Source organism: Sparus aurata, chromosome 10 (genome assembly GCF_900880675.1).
Source record: "Sparus aurata chromosome 10, fSpaAur1.1, whole genome shotgun sequence".
NCBI lineage: Eukaryota > Metazoa > Chordata > Actinopteri > Spariformes > Sparidae > Sparus > Sparus aurata.
Genome location: NC_044196.1, coordinates 10327536 through 10350305, shown reverse-complemented (window position 1 = coordinate 10350305; position 22770 = coordinate 10327536). Strand labels below are relative to the sequence as shown.

The 22770-nt window shown below is 39.0% G+C and overlaps 1 protein-coding gene and 1 long non-coding RNA gene across 2 annotated transcripts; both read right to left on the bottom strand.

Annotated features, from left to right (window-relative positions):
• Positions 1-967: 967 nt before the first annotated feature.
• LOC115588990 (uncharacterized) lies at positions 968-2803 on the bottom strand. The gene is made up of 3 exons (XR_003985433.1): positions 2352-2803; positions 1284-1434; positions 968-1102 (listed from the first exon to the last, which is right to left on the bottom strand). It is a non-coding gene; the product is annotated as an uncharacterized LOC115588990 (long non-coding RNA).
• Positions 2804-12022: 9219 nt separating this feature from the next.
• LOC115588982 (uncharacterized) lies at positions 12023-22402 on the bottom strand. The gene is made up of 4 exons (XM_030429654.1): positions 22227-22402; positions 13936-13988; positions 13366-13725; positions 12023-13185 (listed from the first exon to the last, which is right to left on the bottom strand). The coding sequence occupies exons 2-4, from the start codon at positions 13979-13981 to the stop codon at positions 12947-12949; spliced, it is 645 nt and encodes a 214-aa protein (XP_030285514.1). The 5' UTR covers positions 13982-13988; positions 22227-22402; the 3' UTR covers positions 12023-12946.
• Positions 22403-22770: the final 368 nt, after the last annotated feature.

Genomic DNA, 22770 nt, shown 5'->3' with positions numbered 1-22770 from the left:
AATCAAGCCGTAACGTTTGCCACGAAGGGGTTGAATGCTAATGTTAGCAGCTATGAACAGGGTTATCTACAGAGCCTTTACGTCTGAGGGGAATAGAACAGTAAGTGTTTTTTTTTTTTGCATACCGTAAAATATCAAATAATAGCCGGGCGTTTATTTGTTTGTTCCAACCACTTAACAGACCAGGCCTTTGTTTTGGACAGGCGTTTAATTGAGACCCGGCTATTATTTGGTAATATACAGTATAAATTCTGTTATTGTAATAAAAATATGAGTAATGAAATAAATTAAATTTTCCACTTTGTTACATTGCTTATTTTTTCAATTGTTAAAATGTTACATATCAAACACTAGAAAAGATACATTTCTGCAAAAAAATCAATTTGCAAGAACACAGTTTATTAGCAACATCTACACCTAGGTCTATGACAATCTTGCTGCTCATAAATGGTGGAAATACAAATTAGATATTGTGCAGGAATTTATGTTTTGTACTTTTGGATACTCATCCTACTCCTACGAACCTGTCTCTTGATGATCACAATTCTTATGTCTACATGTCAAACACTGAAAGTACAGAAAACAGCTTATATAATTTTATTTTTATAAATACAAGTACAGCAAACAACACACAACTATTCAAAAAGTTACTGAATGTACAAGTAGTTTTTATTGCCTGTTGTTAAACAGTAGGTAATATAAATATTTACAAAAAAATATAAGGTAAATCAAAAACTATGTCTAAATATAAATGTATAACTAAATATATCCACTCTGTTTAGCCGTTACAGATACTTGGCATATAGGAGCTTTGAGAGCTGGTGTTGGGGCTTTCTGGGCTGAAGAGTTTGTGGCACTGCCCAGCTGTGTGGTGCTGCGTATACGGATGGAGTTCCCCGGCACTCGAGGCATCTACGTGGGGTTCAGACCGGCCCTTGACTGAACCTTGTCACATAGTGGTCCATCACCTCCTTCTTGTCCAGCGTTTCTAACTGCGCAGAGAGCGCCTCAGGAATGGAGATCTTCAAAACCTCATCTGCGTATGAACCAGGGTCCTGAAAAACCTTCTCAAACACCAGGTCCAAGATGTCATCCACCTAATCTGCAATTAGAAAAAGTGAAATATTGTGCGTACTTTATCGTGTTTTATCGTATATTTATTAAAAACAGAACTAGAAAAAGCCATAGACACTGGTTAATTTATATTTTATTTATTTTACAAGTATTTTTTAATGTCTGTTTCATTTTTCTGTGTGATTTCAATAAAAAGGTTTAAAACTTACGAAAGGTTGGTTGCTCCTTCACTGGCTTTGCTGTGTATTCTCCTCCTTTCTTCCACTTTGGAAATGAAGCCTGAACAGTGGCTCACCAGCTGAGGTTGTTGCCTGTGAACGGTCTGTATTTTCATTGAAGTGCAGGGCTGCCAGGTATAGTCTTGGGCGGAAAAATAATACAATGCTAAATAAGAATGCGAGCACATTGTACACATTGCAAAAAATATTCAGAAAATGGTGATTTCTTTTCAAATAAATAGCTGTATTTAGAAAAATGCAGGACTCAAATGTTCTCTGATGATGATTAAAAAATCAATTTGATAAGGAAGAATCTGGCAAATCACAATCCGAGCAAACCCATGCAAATCCCTCATTTCACATTAGATTTTAGTAAGTGAGCAAAAACGTACACATTTGCGAAGCAACTTTTCTGTGTCCGTGTCTGCATATAACTAACGTTAATCGTAGCACAGCAGGCAGGGAACCCCTGTCTCCGGCTTCAAAACAAAGTAGTGATTGCTTTACTGCAGGTAACGTTTTGGTACTCTCAGATCGGGTCTCTCATGCCAGCAGCTAACACTACACACGTAGTTACATGAATACTAACACAAAGGAAGTCTTTAGCCTCCTTTAGCACAACATGATAATGAATTAACGCAGCCCACCGTCCGTGAACAACTGAGACCATTTCATACCGTCTGCTCGGCCGTGAGCATGTGGAGGAGACGGTCTCCCATGCGTATTCACGTCGGAGAAGTTGTTCGCGGACGGTGAGCTAGCTAGCTAGCTGCTCGGCCTTGAACATGCTAGCCAGCTAGCTAGCTAGCATGTTCACGGCCGAGCAGTTGTTCACCGGCCGATTAGAAGCGATCATATATGAATATCCTAATTCATTTTCTCAATTCAGTGCCATGTTTTAAAAGACCGCTGATTAACATTACAGTGAATCATATGACCAGTAAGCCCAACGTTGCAACTTAACGTTAGTTCAGCCTCATATCTACATCGACGGTTAGCGTTAGCTCATGTGCTAAACGGCCAAAGTAACACAAACGAAACTGTTTTTTAAATACTTACACGGACAGTGGGTATGGATCCATCTTCTAGGAACAATCTCGTTGCCAGTCCAGCCTTATACTGACCCTGGTTGCTGAAACAGTCCGGCGTGAAGTGACTGGCACAGTCAAAAACACTTTTGCTCACTGAAGCTGGGACGTTTCCCTGAAAAATAAAATTTAGCCACTTCGCTCTGATATCCTCTTTGGTAGGGAAGCGATGAAGGGAAACATGAGTATCCATGCATCTCATGACATAGCAGGAGTGCTTGGCTTTCGGGTTGTACATGGTAGCGGTCAGGCTGTCGCGTACGAGTGAGGCGAGAAAATGGCGGATCATCGTTCAGGTAGCCGGCGTAATGTGGGAGGAGATATCCAGCATGAGGGTGGGAGTATTCAAATCACCCGCTCTGTTACGTAACAGCGCGGGTGAAATCCAACTGGCTCCTTTAGAGACACATTTCCTGACTGCGTCCGTTTACAAAACATTGACTTAGTGGTCAGAAATCATTCTTAAGGGGTGGGGAGGCACTCCAGATATGCAAATACACACACTAAAGCAACGAAAAAGTGAGTTTTGCATAATATGTCTCCTTTAATATCTGACAATTTGACAGATTTGCTTTGTTTATATAGCTTACAACCTGGAACACAGCAACGTTTAATAATTGTAATAATGTCCTTTAAAGTGCAGAGTGAAAAGGGTTGAAATACAAAAGGTTGAAAAAAAATACATTTCACAGAGTAATTTCACATTTATACAAGGTAGGTTTTGGACAATATAAAGGCACGATTTGCTTTAAACAATTATCAGCTTCGACAGTTTGTCTGTGAAGCATCAAAGTTGTCACTACGGTTACCTGCTGGTGTGTTTAATGTGTCTTAATATACAGTTTTATTACCTGCAAGCCAATGGGAAACAAGTATTTTCTGTGTCCATGGTATAACTTTTGTCTCCGATCCTTACTGGTTGAGTCAAACATTGGACTCTTCTCTAAGACACTGACACAATAATCTTATGAATGAACTCAGACAGGATTGAATAAACAACAAGGTATAAAGCGAACAACACAGCTACCAATCCTGGTGTCAGTATCAGTACAAGAAAGATGTCGATCCCTCCTCGTCTCACTGTGTTGGGTCTCTCAGGTGTTTCTGTGTTGGGTCTCTCAGTTTTGAGCCAATGCCTCGCGGCTTTAAAAAGACAAATCTGTGTCAGTCACGTGACGAAAAACATTTTACTACAATACAAAACAAAATATCCTCAACAGACGAAGGTGTGGTTGTTTTGTTGGCTACAGAACCAGGTATTTTTGATGAGAAGTCAGGACATTTCTACAGTTTGTGACAAGAAAACTGGAAGTTTTTAACAAAAACAAAATATCCCCAACAGATTAGGTTGTAACACATTTCCAAGATATATCAAGAAGAAGGTAGAAAGATAACTGATTATAGTTATAGACACTATAGCACTTTCCTTCCCAGGTATTATTGTTCCAAAGAGGGTTCTGATGAGGGTTACTTCGTGTCATTTTTGACTGTCTACTGGCAACAACTATCTCAATCTGTTCCATATGTGATCAGATACATGTGACAACGTGACTCGACTCACCAGTGATATTGAGTGAGAACTGTGAGACCTTCCTGCCAGATCTAGTTGCCATCCTACAGAGGTACAGGCCCGAGTCTTCAGTCCTGACTCTGGACACATGAAGTCTGACCCGTCCTGTTCTGAGAGCGTCTTTGTGGCACTGAACCCGTCCTGAGAACTGCTCGTGCTGAGGAGCGTCAACACTGTTGTCCAGGTGATAAAACACCTTCAGCCCAGGCACGAACACACAGTGGATCTTCAGTGAGGGGACGGAGATGTTGGATCCAGATGAGAAGCGCCACTCCACTGTGATGTTGTGGTTCTCCTCTGACTGGTAGAGTGGATCTGTGTAGCGAGGCTTCAGCATAACTGAGAGCAGAAAAGACAGAACAGAGATTAAAGTTGTTTGGTTCTTACTAAAACCTGTTGGCTGAGAGTGTATTTTGTCTTTTCTCTTCATGGATAATAAAATGAAGGTGTGAACTAACCACAGGAGGTCAGACAGAAGAACAGCAGGATCCTGCAGATCATCTTCTCCATGTGAGAGGTGACGGACCTGAAAGACGTGATGAAGTTCAGTCCTCACATACAACCATCAACCACCAGATATTTCTGATGTTGAGACATCCTCAACCGAGGATGTTTTTATTGAGAAATCAGGACAATTTTCTGCTGTATTTGTGGCAACAAAACCTGATTTCATTGACGAGACATCAGGACATTTCCAGTCGTAACAAACCTGATTTTATTGAGAAGTCAGGACAATTTCCACCCAGTTTTCTGGCAACAGAAGAGATATTCTGACAAGCTGTAAGGACATTTTCTGCTGTGTTTGTGGCAACAAAGCTGGACAAAATTCGGCTATTTTTGTCGGGATGTCAGGATGTTTTCCTGATGTTATTGTGCCAAAAAAAAGAGAATGTTGTGCCAAAACAGTTGGACATTTGCAAGTTTTCCAGATATTTAAACCCAAGACAGGATCTTGTCCAAACCCTAATCAGGTGCCAAGCTGGTAACCACTGTTCATAACTGTGCTTTCACATTTACAAGTTTGAAACCACTGGATAGTTAAAACAACACATCAGGACAATTCCATGGGGAAATTCCATTGGGCATAAAACCAGATGTTTTGTTTGTCTCAAAACATGATATGAATCCTAACAAAAATGTTGTTATCAGCACATTTGCACGACACTGTCACAACATGAAAGTGAAAGCTTTCATGTTTTGATGACAAGCGTTCCAGCTTGTCATCAGCATCATAGCGCACTTCACACTAAAACAGGAACTTTTTCTATTTAAAGGTATAGTGACCTTTTCTGCATTAAAATCCCCAAAACAACTTGAGCTTTCCTACATATTTTGTTGAGCTGTGTTCTTACATCATCCTACATAATTTCAACGATGTTCAAACCAGAGAAACCTTTAATGTTTTCCAAGTACACAGAGCATTTAATTTTCTCGCCTGTTGCTATAACTTGCAAGAGAGCATTCAGAGAAAGAGGAAGGAAGTCACATGAGCACCAAACATTGAGTTGGCAGGACGGTGATGTTACGTCAGTGTTTATAAAAGAGCCTAAAACAGCTGCTAAAGCATTGTTACAGTCAGGATTGCCTTTAGATGCAGATGGTGGCAAGATCCCTGTAAAATCCTCTCAGGAGTAAAAAATAAAATTATCTCATGAAGCCAGTCAAAAAATAATCAATATAAAATGAAGGGACATTTACCAGACAGGATCCGAAACAGAAAAAAGTCTTAATAGAACTTGAACAACATGTACAATCAAATAAAACCAAACGCGAAACTTAAACCACACAGAAAACTCCTCGTTCTGGAGGAGAACAGAGGACTTTTAAACAGGTGAGCATTGCATCACAGGGAGGTGGAGATGTTATTGTCGTATGCAGCAGTGTTTTGTTTTGTCACATTGCTCTATTTTGTATACACATTCACTATTCACTTTAATGAATAGAATAACAAAAAACAGACATGAGATGAATTCATGTCTGTATGTTGCTTCAGTCACAAATCACACAATGAAAGGCCATCATCGAGCCATGATACGACAACTCCGAAATGTCACATTTAACCGTCTCTTCACGTAATTATCTGTCTTTGTTTGCACAGAGACTGTTCATGAGGAGCGTCCAGGGCAAAACACACTTCTTTTGACAGCTAATAGGAGTGTTTGATCACAATAACATCTCAAAATAATGACCTGAACCTCTTCTCTCCACAGAACACAGTGCATGATGGGAAACACTCCACTTTTCTCCTGATGGAAACAAGTTTGATATGAAGTTTTATTTATGTTTAAATTAGGGCGGGGACTTTAACACGTTAATTACGATTAATTAATTACACAAAAATTAACGCATTTTAATCGCACTTATTTTTGCACCGCGGAACGTCTCTCACTGGAAGAGTTTCAGGGGTACCGATTATACTGGAGCACCAACTAACGTACATGACTTCAGACAACAACAATGAACGAAGAGGCAGATGAGACTGCTTTGGTTGGCCCTGTGGATGGGAAATTTTGTTTTCAGAAGCGGACGGATGGCAGCGTAGATAAGAGCATGCTATTGCTGCACTTTATGGCAAAAATTGCACTGGTCAGGGCAGCGTTTAGCTCAGTGGGTAGAGCACGCGTCCTATGTGCCGAGGCTCTGCAGCTCCAGGTTCGACTCCCGGCCTGGGTCCGTTTGCTGCGTGTCACTCCCCCTCTCTCTCTCTCCCTGTTTCCTGTCATATCTTCAGCTGTTCTGTCAATAAAGCCATAAAAGGCCAAAAAAATATTTAAAAATTGCACTGGTCTGTTGGTCTTGAAAAAACAAAAACAATTTTTTGTTGCTTAAGCTTCTGTATTCAGTCATTATTCAATGGTATACTAAAATCCATGTCAAAAAAATTGCTTCTCACTGTTCTCAGGTCAAATATTTATATGGGATTAAAATGCGATTAATTACGATTAATTAATTACAAAGCCTCTGATTAATTCGATTAATTTTTTTTATCGAGTCCCGGCCCTAGTTTAAATTTAACTGCGTGATTTTAATTGACCTTTTAATTATTACCATTGTATTGTGAGCCGAGTTAACAAGAAGACCCAAATAGTTCAAAAAGTGTTCTCAGTGTTTTTTTGAGTTTATACGTTTTTTTTGTTGTTGTTTTTTAACGCAACAAGCTGCAAGATTGAGCGCTTTTTTTTTTGTTTTTTTCTATGGAGTCTGGTGACTTTCTCTGGAAGCAGACTACGACACACATGAATCATTGATGTTTTCTTGTAGATTCTACATTAAACACAAACATTCAGATGTGTGTTTGTGTGTAAAGAGTCAGTGTGTGTCCTCCTCTCTGTCAGAGTCTGTCTGCTTCTGTGTCTGAAGAGTTTGTTACCTCCAGCAGCTGAACCTCAACATTTACACCTCATGTATTAAACAACAAAACACACTGACAGGAAACATGTCACGTTATAAAAATACAGTAAACTACAATTACTTGCTGTTCGTGGTCCGTGGAGAAAGTCACCAGACTACATGAAAAAAACATTTAATTTTGGCACTTGTTACAGTAAAATTAACGTAACAAACTCTGAGAAACTCTGTCAACAACATGTTATTCACTATTTGGACCTTCTTGTTAATTCAGCTCACGTTATATTGGTCAAATTGATTAATTAACTTTACTAAATGTGCAGCAGAATCAAAGACAAACATGTTGAAGTGTGTAGATGAAGGTGGAGGGAAATATCAACACTGACTCTGTTTAGACTTCAACCAACGAGAGAAGAGTACTTACAGAGAGCAGCTGCTGATGTGTTCACTCAACAGGACCACTGACTGGAACAGATAACTCCTTTACTTCTGTTAAAATGATACAATGTAATGAAGACTCAGATACTTTGATCCTGTTTCATCAGTGAACGACAGCTGACTAACAGCAATTAGCATGCAGCTTATTTCACCTGAACTGATAACACTGGTATATGGACTTCATTTAGTTTAAGATAACAACCCACAGGGCAATCATAAACATTACAGTACAGGATCTGGATAGGAAAATATTGACTTAGGGACATCTGACTGTGTTCTGGTGTAAAGTTTCCTGCATAGCTTCAGAGTTAAATTACTGTTTATATTGTCTCCTCTCATATATATCAATATGTGTGTGAATCATCAGAATTAAATCATAAAGAAGCTGCAGATGTTTCTCTTCTCTCCTCAGAACACAGTGCATGATGGGAAACACTCCACTTTTCTCCTGATGGAAACAAGTTTGATTTAATTGTGATCATATCTGATCTCTTGACTCTACAGCAGCGGCAGTGTTTGAGTGTTTTATACAGTTTTTATCACTAAGATGATACTTCATGCTCACTTTGAACAAAACAAATTAGATGAGTTTTATTCTTTAAATGCTGTCAAATATCTCCAATCAGTATTATATGAAGTTAAATGTGCTCGATGACTTTAAACTTTCACAAGGCTTCTAATTCTTGATGCTTTGTGATGTCATGAACAATATTTGTTGATACAATAACTGTTTTTATTCATCAGATTATCTTTAATAAGAATCTGATGCAATAAAAACAAATAAATTCATCTCCTTTGTGTCTTCTAGTCTTTAATGTGACCTCAGTGTAAATCAGCTTCTAATATCAGAAGACTGACACACAGAAGAGTACAACATGTTCACACTATCAACACAACATGAGGTCAGGCAGCAGTGAAACTCCATCCATCAGAAGACAACACATGAAGGAGAAGAACAACGTTTCCTCCATCAGCTCTGTTTCTGTTTATCTGCTCTGACTCTTATATCAGGACACTTCCTGTCCTCAGCTGTCACAACACAACCTGTCAGTCTGTGTTCATTTTAAAGTGAGTGAAACATCAACATTATGTCCTTGGTCATGGTGGTGTGCAGGATCTTAGTCACTGAGTTAACAGTGAGTCATGTTCAGGCCAGATGAGTGAACATGATGCAGAATTTTATTGTTTTATTGAACAGGCGTGTATTACCATGCAGCCTCATAAACACTGGTTTGTGGCCGAGGTTTATTGTGCTTGTGCTGAATAGTGTTTGTCAGTTTTACTTTCAGTCTCTCCCTGTTGATCTGTCCTCCTCCTCACTGAGGGAGTATTCTCACCTTGAACTCTGTTTAACTGGTTGGTTTCAAGATGACTTTCTGTCCCTCCTGGATGTCTGGTGACTGTCAGGAGCACAACTTAATTTAGTTTACTTGTGATTGTGTTTAGTTGAGGTCTGTGTTCACATTACAGATGGTTTCCAGCTACACTTCACTATATTAATGTATCCTTGATACATTTATTATTTATGTATCCCACTGACCTCTCTGTCTATAGAGGAGTTTATTAAAGAACAAGCTCATCCTGCTGTGAAGGAAACTACCACACTGACACAGACAAGCCTGTAAGTGATGGATCATGTGTGGATGAACAGCAGTCTGTGTAAGAGACCTGAGCCGACAGGTCCGTCACACCTCATCTACAAGATCCACAAGGTCCGTTGTTAGAGAGTGTTGAGGAATGAACTGCTAACTCCTCCATGAACACTTGAAGACTTTCACCACCTGAGGATTGTGTGTCAGGTCTCTGACTCTGGGCTCAGACCAGCCCTCTAAAAGTAAAGGTGTTGGTCAAAGTCTGTGTCGCTCTCAGTTTGTGTTCAGGCTGCTGGCTGTTTGTGACGTCCAGGTCTAAAACTGGACTTTAACTGGACCTGTCTGTCTGTTGAGTTGTGCTGTAGGGACGTTAACATCAGTGATGTTTGGACCCGCAGCAGTAAAATGTTGGTTTATAAACCTGCAGTCTTCACCACTGTGATGTCACTGGTCATTAATGTGGCCTGTAAAGCAGTTTGTAACTGACTTCACTTCATGTTTTCTCAAGAAGACTCAGAGAGACTTTGTGTCAGACTGGAAACACAAAGCCATGTGTTGGAAAATCAACTACAGGCCTACAAACAGTACATGTCATGTTTTATAAGACTCTTTAATAAAGTCCAAGATATTGTCAGCTGTCATTAAGGTGAAGAAACCAAGAGCAACACACTCTTTATGTTCCACTGATCCTCCTCTTCCTGCACAGACTGAGAGTAAATCAAAGTGAAGCTCACAGCTGATGATGTATCTGATCTTCTCTGCAGCAGCAGCAGCAGCAGCAGCAGCAGCTGATCCACATGTTGTCACAGGTTGGTAACCACTGGAGCCCCCTGCTGACATTAATACATGACTGCAGCTGAGGAGGCTTCATTTTACTCTCATGTTAGATGTCTTCAGGAACAACAACAAGCAGACTCTCCTGAATAAAGTAGAAATCCTTTAACTTTAACACCAGCGTTAACAAATCACAGCTTTTCAAACACAACAAAGTGAACATGATAAAATACATGGAATCAAATACATAATAGAAACAGGATATGAAGGGGTTTCATGTGTCAGGTAATATACTTTCATATAAAAATATGTTTTTCTTCATGTTTATATGAAACTAGTAGATTTTATTTAACGTATGGCTGCAAACTGTCTTACAATCCCAAAGCATCAGTTTCAGAAAAACAAGAGTCAAAAATCAACTTTTCTCCCAAATAGCATCTTTAAATGATACCATGATATTATAAAACAACTTTTCTCATATTCATGGATTTATTTACAATTTCTTGATATAAAATATATGATGACATCACTTCCTGTGTGTCTGTAACATCATACAACAAGTAGGTCAGTTCAGCTGAAGCTTCATGACATCCTGCAGGAGTCCAGTACAGGAGAGATGAATCATGATGTCATATTTACCTATTAAATGAATACATCATGTAGAAAAAATATAAATATAACATTCTGTCTGGCCCTAAAAAAAGTCACACACTGTAATATTTGGTTGAACCACCTTTAGCTTTGATTACAGCCAGTTTCTCCGTTGCATCGTTCTGATCAGCTGATCAATGTCACAACATTTCTTTCCGTCCAGAGTTGCTTTAATTGTTCACCAACATCTTGTGTTGATGATGGGAGAGTCAAGCTGCTGTGTGAAGTCTCAACACATCCTGGAACACAGTGTGTCATCAGGGAAGAAGAAGAGCACTGATGGAAAAGCCTGCTCATTCAGTATATTCAGGTAGTCAGCTGACCTGACCAACTGAATCAACCCCAGATCATAACATGGCCCCAACAGGCAGCTACAGTAGACACTAAGCATGATGGGTACATCACTTCATCTGCCTCTCTGCTGACCCTGATGCTCCCATCACTGTGGAACAGGGTCAATCTGGACTCATCAGACCACATGACCTTCTTCCATCCACTCCAGAGTCCAATCTTTATGCTCCCGAGTTAATTTAAGCCTTTTTGTTCCAGTTAGTCTCACTGATAAGTGGTTTTCTGAAGACTACACAGATGTTTAGATCCAGTCCCTTGAGTGCTGTTTACATTTTGTGTGGAAATGTTCTTACTTTCACTATCAAACAAAGCTGTAAGCTCTATTGTTGAGATTTGATTGAACTAGGGGTGTAATGTTTCATCTACTACATCAATGAATCGATTTGTATTCCTACAATCCTACTACATTGATCTGTGCTCGGCAAGTTGTCCTTCCAGGCGACATATATCGAATAAAAATCATTTGAAATGGTAAAGAATCAATTCTATCGATACTAGGAAATTGCACATTGGATTTCAGCACAGCAAACTTTAAGAATGTGTGTTTTTTTAGCACTTTTAACGATAAAGGCATATTAAACATTACTCGATTCAGATTCAGATTCCATTTTTGGTATCACTAATGTACTCTGTTTATGTTGTAAAGAACAGCAGGAGTACCAGGTACACCTACTGTTAACTCAACCTGAAGAAATTCTGAAGAATGTCTGCACTTACTGTTTACTGTCTTTTTATATTGAAAATGAGAGCAGAAAAGGTTTACCTCCTTGTTGCACTTCATTCAAATAAAAGGTTGATACATTTGCCATTAATTGTTGTTTGCTTGTTTATATCCATAATTAATTTAAACCTGATTCCCTTGCAAGAAACAACAGGGAAACAACAGGGAAACAACAGGGATCTAGGAAACTTCACCTGTACCGTCCAGTATCCAGGTATTTATTTAACAGTCACACTGGTTGAATTTTTGACTAAAAAGTTGCTGAATCGATTTCAAGTCACTGAATGGTATCGGATCGTATCATTCTAAATGAACCAAGATCGTCCTTGAATCGTATCGGCAACCACGAATCGTGATATGAACTGTTGAATGAAGATCTAGGAAACTTCACCTGTACCGTCCAGTATCCAGGTATTTATTTAACAGTCACACTGGTTGAATTTTTGACTAAAAAGTTGCTGAATCGATTTCAAGTCACTGAATGGTATCGGATCGTATCATTCTAAATGAACCAAGATCGTCCTTGAATCGTATCGGCAACCACGAATCGTGATATGAATTGAATCATTTAACCAAAACATTTAAGTGATCTCTGGTTACGATCATTCAAGATAGATTTTCGACCACATTTCTTCCTGGAAGTTGATGGTTCTACACTGTTCTTCCAGGTTTTAATGATGCATTGGACATTTCTTGACCCAATTTTAGTGGTTTCAGTAATCTCATTAGATGTTTTCTTTGTTTGATGCAGCCCAATAATCAGAGGAAATGTCTTCACACATGGTTGTTTAAGAAATGAAAATATATTCATCAGTTAATTAAATAACTTGTTGCCATGTGAAACATCTAATCACTGCAGTAATTATCCTATTAACTATTTGCTTAGTTAACTCCAGGTGGTGACGTTTCTTTTGACCAGACAGTTTATAAATGTAACATATATACAGTTGTAACATAAACATGGTGTTCTAGATCAACATGTTTCTCACAGAGCAGTTTTCAGATCTGAAGGTGAAGAACAACGTTTCCTCCATCAACTCCATCATTGTTCATCTCCTCTGACTCTTATATCAGGACACTTACTGAACAACAAGAAGGCACCATGTGATTTAACGTCTCATTTACAGCGTTGATAAGTTTATTTCCTCTCGTCCTGCTGAGATGGAACTTTTCTTAAATTCTCTGCAGGAGTTCTGTTTCTCAGACGGACGGTGAATAAGTAAAAGGTAACAAACAAACAACACAACTACCACTGCTGCTGTAAGTCCAGAGTAGAGGATGATCATTCCAGGACTGACCCTCTTCGGTCTCTCAGGTGTGTCTGTGTCGGGTCTCTCAGGTTCTGGTGGATCCCTCGCTGCTGTAAAGAGACCAAACAACAGAACAGCTGAAGTTGTGACATATTTCTCAGATACTGTGAGAATGAAGTGAAGGATTGTGGTCGTCCTCAATACTTTTCTTCAGGTTCTTGTTGATTAAAAAAAGCTGCTGAATTGAACCTGTTAATAAAGTTCTACTGACTTCTACTCAACCAACTTACCAGAGACGTTGAGCCAACATTCATCCGAGTCTCCATCATAGTTTGTCCTCACATCACACAGGTACTGTCCTGAGTCCTCAGTCCTGAGTCTGGACACATGAAGTCTGAGTCGTCCGTCTCTGAGGACGTCTTTATCCCACTGGACTCGTCCTACAAACTGTTGATCCTGAATCTCTGGGACCTCAACACCTCCACTTAGATGAAACAGGACTGAGACGTTGTGATCAGTTTTCATCTCACAGAAGATAAAAATGAAGTCAGTGGAAGTGTCAGCTGTGGTTGTGAACGTCCATTCCAGTGTGATGTTGTGGTTCTCCTCTGCCTGATAGGAGGTCTGTGTCACATTCACTACAAATGTTCCTGTTGAGGAGACAGAGAGGGAAAGTGAGGAGCAGACACACTGACAGCTTTAACATGGCAGCCTTTAAACTCCATCTCCATGTTTGTGTGGACAGTTTAGTGACGTCTCAGAGTTGCAGAGGCTCATCAACATCAGCTGTTTGCTCACATGTGGGCCACTTTAACTGCTTCATTGAATCACAGTGTCAGAAAGTGAAGCTGTAAACTGACCACAGACACAGTTGAGGCTGATGAGCAGCAGGATCCTGCAGATCATCTTCTCCCTGTGAGAGGAGACAGAGGTGAAGAGTCATGTGATCACAGTTCAGTCCTCACATGTACCACAACCAACATCTACAGTCTGTCTTTAGTCTTCTAAACACTCCTCTGTCTTCATCATCCTCATCATCACACACAAGGACTTCCTGACTGGACACAGTCTGGATGCTAATGCTAAGCTGCTGTGTTGCTCTTCTGACACAAGATGGCGCCAAAAGACTGTGAACAACACAGAACACGTGCTGCATGGAGGCAGACAGACAAACAGGAAGTGGATTATTCAGCCTGTCTGGTTGTAAAGGTGTGACAACATAATGTCAGTGATGTAAACATGTAACACTGAAACACTATGAATTCATATAAACAGTTTCTCCATATAAATTCATGAGACAACATCTGCAAACAAACACAAATTCTCTTGAATTTAACATTCATTAATACCACAACCAACATCTACAGTCTGTCTTTAGTCTTCTAAACACTCCTCTGTCTTCATCATCCTCATCATCACACACAAGGACTTCCTGACTGGACACAGTCTGGATGCTAATGCTAAGCTGCTGTGTTGTTCTTCTGACACAAGATGGTGCCAAAAGACTGTGAACATCTCAGGAACAGCACCATCAGGTGGAGAACAACAGAGATCATGTGCTGCATGGAGGCAGACAGATGAACCAGGAAGTAAATGTGTGACGACATAATGTCAGTCATATAAATATCTAACACTGAAACATCATAAACTCTTACAAAAGGTGAGGGAGGGGAGCCAAGATAGAATCGTAAGCGGGAGTTTTCGAATGTCGTCCTCCGAAAATATCGCTGTATGTGACTGTATTACTTGAAACTCGATGAACCCACGATTCAACATGGCTGAATTCATGGATGATGACTCCTCAGCTGAAGCTTTAAACTGCTAGCTCCAAAGTAAGAGCAATTGACAACTGTGCCTCGGCAACTCACGTCATCCTGGAAAAGCTCTCAACCATTGAAGAGTCGTCTCAAGCGACTGCCAAAACAATGGAAGCTCTCACGGCTACAGTGCAGTCTCTGCTAAATCAGGTAACCACCCACAGCCAGAGAATACAGAAAATTGACTTAGAGACAGAGAAGCTGCTAAAAGAAAATCTTCAACTGAAGATAAAACTGATATACAGAATCACAATTGACTGTGGAATCTAAAAATACATGGACTGAAGGAGGAAAACAGGGAGGACATACGACAAATCCCAATAAACATTCTCCCCAAAGTGGCACCACAAATTAACAACAAGATGGCGCTGGCCGTGGACATCGTCCATCAATTGGGCATGTGAAAAAGATTGTCTCAGGGGCGGTTCTAGGGGGGGGCCAACACGGGCCAGTGCCCCCGTAACTCTGAGTCTGGACCCCCCTGTGGCCCCCCTAACAGGGAGTCTGCATTTATAATACAATGACAGATTTCTTGCAATAATTTTGTTCTGAAGGGAAAGGCAGAAATAAAGTGTCTCAGCAGTTTACTACCCAATCAAAATTGCTGAAATTGTAAACACTGCTTTGTCTGAATGAGGGATTTATCCTTTTTTCCGGGTTGTGTGTGCCCCGGATATCTGCGCATCAACAATCTCCACATCAAAGAGGCCTTAACTCCCGAGGATGCAGCTGCCAGAGAGAAACTGTGGCCTTTAGTGAAAAAGGCCAGAGAGGAGAGGAAGAGAGCTTCATTCAGAGGCCTCTTCTCTTACATTGAAGGAAAGAAGATCTACTGCTTGGAGGTGAAATGAGGAGGAAAAAAAAAAAACTTGATATGGTTAAAAATAGAAACGGTTGAATAACTCGCCTGTTCTTGTTATGACTTCATTATCATCTATGTCATGGGCTAGTCTTTCCTCATTTCATACCTTAACATACTTGCAGAGACTTTATCATATGATCTTGTTGACTTGTTCTTTCTGAATAGACTTATGAAATATTTCATTATTCGTTCTTATATTCAACAAACCCACTGTTCTTCATCACCAGGTCTGCTTTTTTCAACACGAGGCATACACTCTGATAACCTTTTGCTTGAGACTGTTCAACAGGCCACTTCATGGTCACTGTTCCTTACTATCACTAAGATTTCTAGTCTTAGTCTTAATCTTAGTACTAGTACATTTCTTGTTGTTGTTGTCTTTGTTTTTGTCTGTCCCTTCTTTTGTTTATTTCTTCTGAAAGTCATGCAGAACTTTGAGTTCAACTCACTCAATATTGTCTCCTTAAATGTGAGAAGTCTAACAGACTTCACAAAAAGAAAAGCACTTATTTTATTTTGCAAACACACTGAAGCGGATATGATTTTTCTACAAGAGACTCACTCTGATGAAGCCGATTGCAAATTTTGGAAGTCACAATGGCACAAACCACTCTGCTGGTGTTATGATTTTACTCCACAAGTTTAAAGGGGACATTATTGAATCGGTTACTTCCACTGAGGGAAGGTGGTTGATGCTGATAGTTAATGTTGATAATGGCCGCTTTCTTCTATGTTATATATATGGTTATAACTCTCATATCTCCAATAGGATCTTCTTCTCTGATCTTGTTAGCAAGATTTTTGAGTTACAAAATAAGTATACAAATGTTCAAATGATTTTAGCAGGTGACTTTAACGAGACCCCTGATAGCCTCATAGACTGATACAGCTGATGAAATATCATCTCTCACTCAGCACAAATGCAAGAATTGGTCGCCCTCTCCTGGATAAAAAATGTAATGATAAATTCATCAGGAATGCTATCCATGCTAAAAAGAAATGTTCTCCAGGAGGGAAATTCTTCTTCTGGGATGAGTTAATTGATGATATTGACTGGAAAAAGCAGCTTATTTATTTTGCACCTCTAATAAGATTAAAGAAATACACTTTAACATTTTACACAAAATCTTCCCTTGCAATGCAATGTTATCTAGGTTTATAATAGTAAATGTTTCTGCTGTGATGTGGAGGAATCTATTGCTCATGCATTTTGTGAATGTAATGTTGTGCATGATACTTGGATGGACTTTAGAAACCATTTATCTAACTTTGTTAGTGTCTCATACCAATTCACTAAAAAAGATGCTCTTTGTTATTTTAGTCATTGTAACAAATCTGTTGAATTAGTAACCAATTTCTTCATTTTCTCTTGTAAGTTCTTTATACACAAACACAGATTTTCCAAAGCTAAGCTGAAGTTTAATGTGTTTCTACTCAAATGCAACCATCTACATAAGTCTCTCAGAACTGTAAAAGACAAGAAAATGAAAACTTTTTCTTCAATGTTATGACAGCCTGATGAGTGTATAACTTTAATATCTATCTAATAACTATATGATTTTTTCCCCTTATTATCAGCGAATGCACAGACTTTATGTCATTTGTATTCTCTGCATGACCAATGTATGTGCCTCTTCTGATTGTTCTCTGTTTCATGAAATCTTTTTTTGTCTGACCTCATGATTGTAATGTTCCTCAGTTGTCAATAAATAAAAAAAACAACAACATATAAACAGTTTCTCCGTATAAAGTCATGAGACAACAACTGCAAATAAACAGGAACAAGATTGAATTTGTCATCATGTGTGTCATAGTTGAACATGTCCTCTATAGACTCAATGTTTAGAGTCAAGATTTAAAAGTTTTGTTTCCACAAGATGTTTAGTTAAAGTTGTTTCTGTATGAAGTCCATCATCCAGCTGACTGATCCCAGTGAACATGTCTCACACATCACTGGTGACAACTGGTTGGAAAGAGAAAGAACCAGAAGTGATAGAGAACATGAAGATGAGCTCTTATTTCACCTTCATGGACAAAAGATCCATCAGGATGTTCTGGAGGCTTTTTGTCAGCAGTAAACTGTCTGTATATTTATACATTATTAAAGTAATTGGTGCTTTTTAAACGGTTTAATAGACAAAATATAATATCAAACTTTTAGTTAATTATCATTGAAATCCTGGTTTGTTTCCACTGAGTTAAATTAAATAAATACATATATGAGTTTGTGAGTCTTCAGTCATTAGAGGATGAAGAATGAGAACAAGTCTTCGTCAGGTGGGATCAAAGATGGTGAACACAAACACACTGACAGTTTGTCATGTGAGGAGAATAACTCAGCTAACTTAGTCTAACACAGACTGACTGCACACACGATCACAGACTCGTTTATATCGACATCAGTAAAATATAAATTAGAGAAACAAATGTAGCTCTGTATGTTAGTCAACTAACTAACGACCTTGTTGAAGACGTTTTCCCTCTCATCCAGAGTCTTCAGGTAACACGTCCAGCTCCAACGACTCAGCACTTCAACGAGCCATTAACCTGATGTGTGACAACTTTCAACAACGGGTTCGGACTGACACGTTCAGACTTCAGTCGTTTGCAATGAATCGTGTGTGACAGCTCGAATTACACAATTATGTGTACGCGAATGCATCTGCTCTTTACCCATTATATATACAAGGAAAGCACAATAACTACGTGCGGATCCTCCAAGTTTGATAACAATCTCAACTCACACAGGTAGCGCTGTCTGCCACAAGACACTCCCTCAGACAACTTCAGATGAAGCTTATCTGATAGCGGATTCCCCGAATATAGCTGAGTGTGGTGTATCAGGAGAAAGTGTCCCATACACAGACAAAGTGTTGTGACTACGTCACTGTGTTCTGGTGTAAAGTGTCCTGCACAGCTTCAGAGTGAAATCACAGTTTGTCTCCTCTCCATCTTCCTCTCATATATATCTATCTGTGTGTGAAGAATCAGAGTTAAATCATAAAGAAGCTGCAGATGTTTCTCTTCTCTCCACAGAACACAGTGCATGATGGGAAACACTCCACTTTTCTCCCCATGGAAACAAGTTTGATCTGAAGTTTTATCTATGTTTAGATGTAACTACATGATTTTAATTGAACTGTTGATTTTTATCACTGTCGGCTGAATGAACAAGAGCATAGGCAGCGACAAACTGACTCTTATTACAAACACACATCTGAATGTTTGTAATGTTGAATGTAAGAGAAAGCATCAGAGAGTCAGAATGTGTTGTAGTCTGCTTCACTGTCTGTTCTAGCAGCAGCTGAAGATAATATTGTGTACTGGAAGATTACAGCTACTGTGTTTAGTCCAGTTAGTGCTTTATTAACTACTGTTGGTTAATACAGTATGTGTGAGGAAATAAAGCCTCTGTGAACACAACATCTCTTCTCAGCCACCTGCCCTTCAGCAACCTGAAGCTGCTCCACTGTGACCGTGTGCGTGTGTGGCACTATTGAATCTGCGCTCCTGCTCTGTAGCAGGTTCGCCAGCGGGGTTATTAGGTATTCCGTTATTTAGTTGTCATATTTTATATTACAAAAAAAAGTTATCAGTGAAAATGTTTATTAATTACATCGTTTTATTTTGTTTTATTCGTTTTAAGAATCCGTTTTAATCTGTTCTAAACTGCTTATGCTTAATGACAGTTGAGGATTATTTAATAATTGTTTTCATACTCTGACAGATTTTGCTGTGCTGCACCGCAAATCCACAGACTCAGATTTGCGTACACGAGCTCAGAGCTGACGTGAGATCTGATCGTAGCTTCCGCTCACGTCCAAACTGACAAGTGCCGAAGTTTGCGTGGAAATGGTCGCACGTTTTTCTGCCGTATGTTCATTTGATAAATGAGGGCCACTGTGTGTACAGGTCCATGAGTTTCGCACACACACACACACACAGACCTACAGACACTGTGCGTCTTATTCACAGTAAGATCACTGAGCAGCGACACTGACTCACAATGATAATAAGAGAATGATTCGTTTTCATATGCTGTTTAAAAGTGTTTCTGTGTCACTGATCCCAGTGACGACTGCTTCAACAGTGAAAGTTCTTATTGTCACATTATAGATGATGAAGGTTGTTTAAAGTAAAATAGATCTCATGGTCGGGACACCAACCATCACTTCTAACTGATGAACACAAACTCAACCTTCAGTGAAAGAGTTCAGTGTTTGATGTGACAGCAGTCAAAGCTGTGAAGCTCTCAGTCAGAGTCTTATTTCACCTTCATGGACAAAAGATCCATCAGGATGTTCTGGAGGCTTTTTGTCAGCACTAAACTGTCTGTATATTTATCAGTGTTGAGAATAACGGTGTTAGAATAAACGGCGTTACTAACGGCTTTACTTTCTTTCAGTAACGGGTAATCTAACTAATTACTTTAATAGTAGAGTAATTCCGTTACTAACTCAGTTACTTTTTGGGAGAAGTATTAGTAACTATAACTAATTACATTTTAAAAGTAACGTTCCCAACACTGATGTTTATACATTATTAAAGTAACTAATGATTTTAAAACAGTTCAAAAGATAAAAGGTCAAAATGTATAAATATCTATAAATGTTAAACTTTCAGTCAGTCATTGTTGAAATTCTGGTTTGTCTCCACTGAGTTTAATCAAATAAATACATACATGAGTTTGTGAGTCTCCAGTCAATAGAGGACGAAGAATGGCAAGTCATCATTGTGTGAGAACACAAATGGTGAACACAAACACACACACACAAAAGACTCTGAAGTTCACACTCATGTCCAGATCACAAACACAAAGACTGTCTTAAGACACGATCATCAACTTTTTCACATCGACTTCAGTAAAGTTCAATTTTACACCCAACAAAAATATTAAATACAAATGTGGAGTTGATATTAATATCCAAGACATACATCAGAACAAGTGCTGTATCTTTCTCAACTAGACTAAATTCAAAATGTTTTACCTCTCATCCAGGAGTCTTCAAGAAACACGTCTAGCTCCAACAACTCAGCACTTCGATTCGTCAGTAACTTCTTACGTTACAACCTTCATCATCCGTCTCAAACACACCAGTTTCACGGTTTTCCTGTAAAACCTGACAAAATGGTCTGAAGTAAACACTTTCACAATGGCATACCTCCACCACTGATTTTCCAGTCCTACCCACATTGAGGTTGTGCAGTGATCACATTTTATCTAGCGATCTACAGACGCGATTAAAGCAGCACAGCAGGTCGGTGCAAGAAGGAGCTTGTTAAAATACACATCCCACTACCTCACTGTGTTGTAGTGTTGAGTTTCCTGCACAGCTTCAGAGTGAAATCACAGTTTGTCTCCTCTCCATCTTCCTCTCATATATATCTATCTGTGTGTGAAGCATCAGAGTTAAATCATAAAGAAGCTGCAGATGTTTCTCTTCTCTCCACAGAACACAGTGCATGATGGGAAACACTCCACTTTTCTGCTGATGGAAACAAGTTTGATCTGAAGTTTTATTTATGTTTAAATGTAACTACATGATTTTAATTTAACTATTAATATTTAGCACTATAGCGTCAAATGAACAAGGTTGTAGACAGCAACAAACTGACTTTTTTTTACAAACAAACATCTGAATGTTTGGTTTAATGTTGAATGTAAGAGAAAGCATCAGTGAGTCAGAATGTGTTGTAGTCTGCTTCACTGTCTGTTCTAGCAGCAGCTGAAGATAATATTGTGTAGTGGAAGATTACAGCTACTGTGTTTAGTCCAGTTAGTGCTTTATTAACTACTGTTGGTTAATACAGAATGTGTGATTATCATCATGTTGTGTTGTCACACAGACTCAGGATAAATACAGTGTACACACACACACACACACACACAACTGATACCTACATACACTGTGCTCCTCTTCAACTCTCTCACTCAGGTTCACTTTAACTGTAACACAAAAATATATACTTATATTTAGATATATAGCTACCTCAAGAGTATAATAACCCTTTTGTGTATCTGCTGAAGGAACATTAGTATTCCTATTTAGGCTACATGCAGATGTACTGACACTGTACTTACTTGGTATCGGATCAATACCAAAATTTGCAGTATCACCCGCCCCTAAAATACATATATGAGTTAGTGAGTCTTCAAGTCTTTAGAGGACGAAGACCGAGAACAAGTCATCGTGATGTGAGAGCACAAATGGTGAACACAAACACACTGACTGTCTGTCTGTGTGGTGAGGAGAAGATTGCTTCACACTCATGATCAAAAACACAAAGTCTTAAGACACAATCATCAACTTTTTCTCATCAAGAAGTTAAATTGGTGAAAATTTTGCACCAAAAAAATATTAAAAACAAATATAAACGTAGAGTTGATATTAATATCAAAGATATACATCAGCACAACATTACAAATAAGTTCTGTATGTTAGTCAACTAGACTGAGTTCAAAATGTTTTACCTCTCATCAGATCAGAGTCTTCAGATAACACGTCCAGTTCCAACAACTCAGCACTATGTTACAACCTTCATCATCGGTCTCACACACTCATCTGTGTCCAGTTTGACAGTGTAGTTGGTAGGATAGTAGGACAGTTTTACTGTGGTATCCTCACTCGCCTGTTCTCTGTTGAATGTTACGGAGTTTTGGACACAGTCATATTTTGAGATCTGTCTCTGCAGACGGCAGGGGAAGCGTGACGGGGGAGGAACTTGTTGACACACGTCTGACTTCGAGTTTGAGCTGCAGTTTTATTAATGTTTAGATTTAACTACATGATTTTGTTTGACCATATTCATGGTTAATACTGTATTGTGAGCTGAATGAATAATGTGTTGTAGAAAGTGTTTCTCACAGTTTAGACAGTTCCTCTTAATGCAATTCTTCTTAAAATTGAGTGTTTTTGTCTGGTGACTTGACGAGAAGCATTTTACTGTAGTTATTTGACTGTATGTGTAAATGTGACATGTTACCTTCAGCATGTTTTGTTCTTTAATACTTGTGG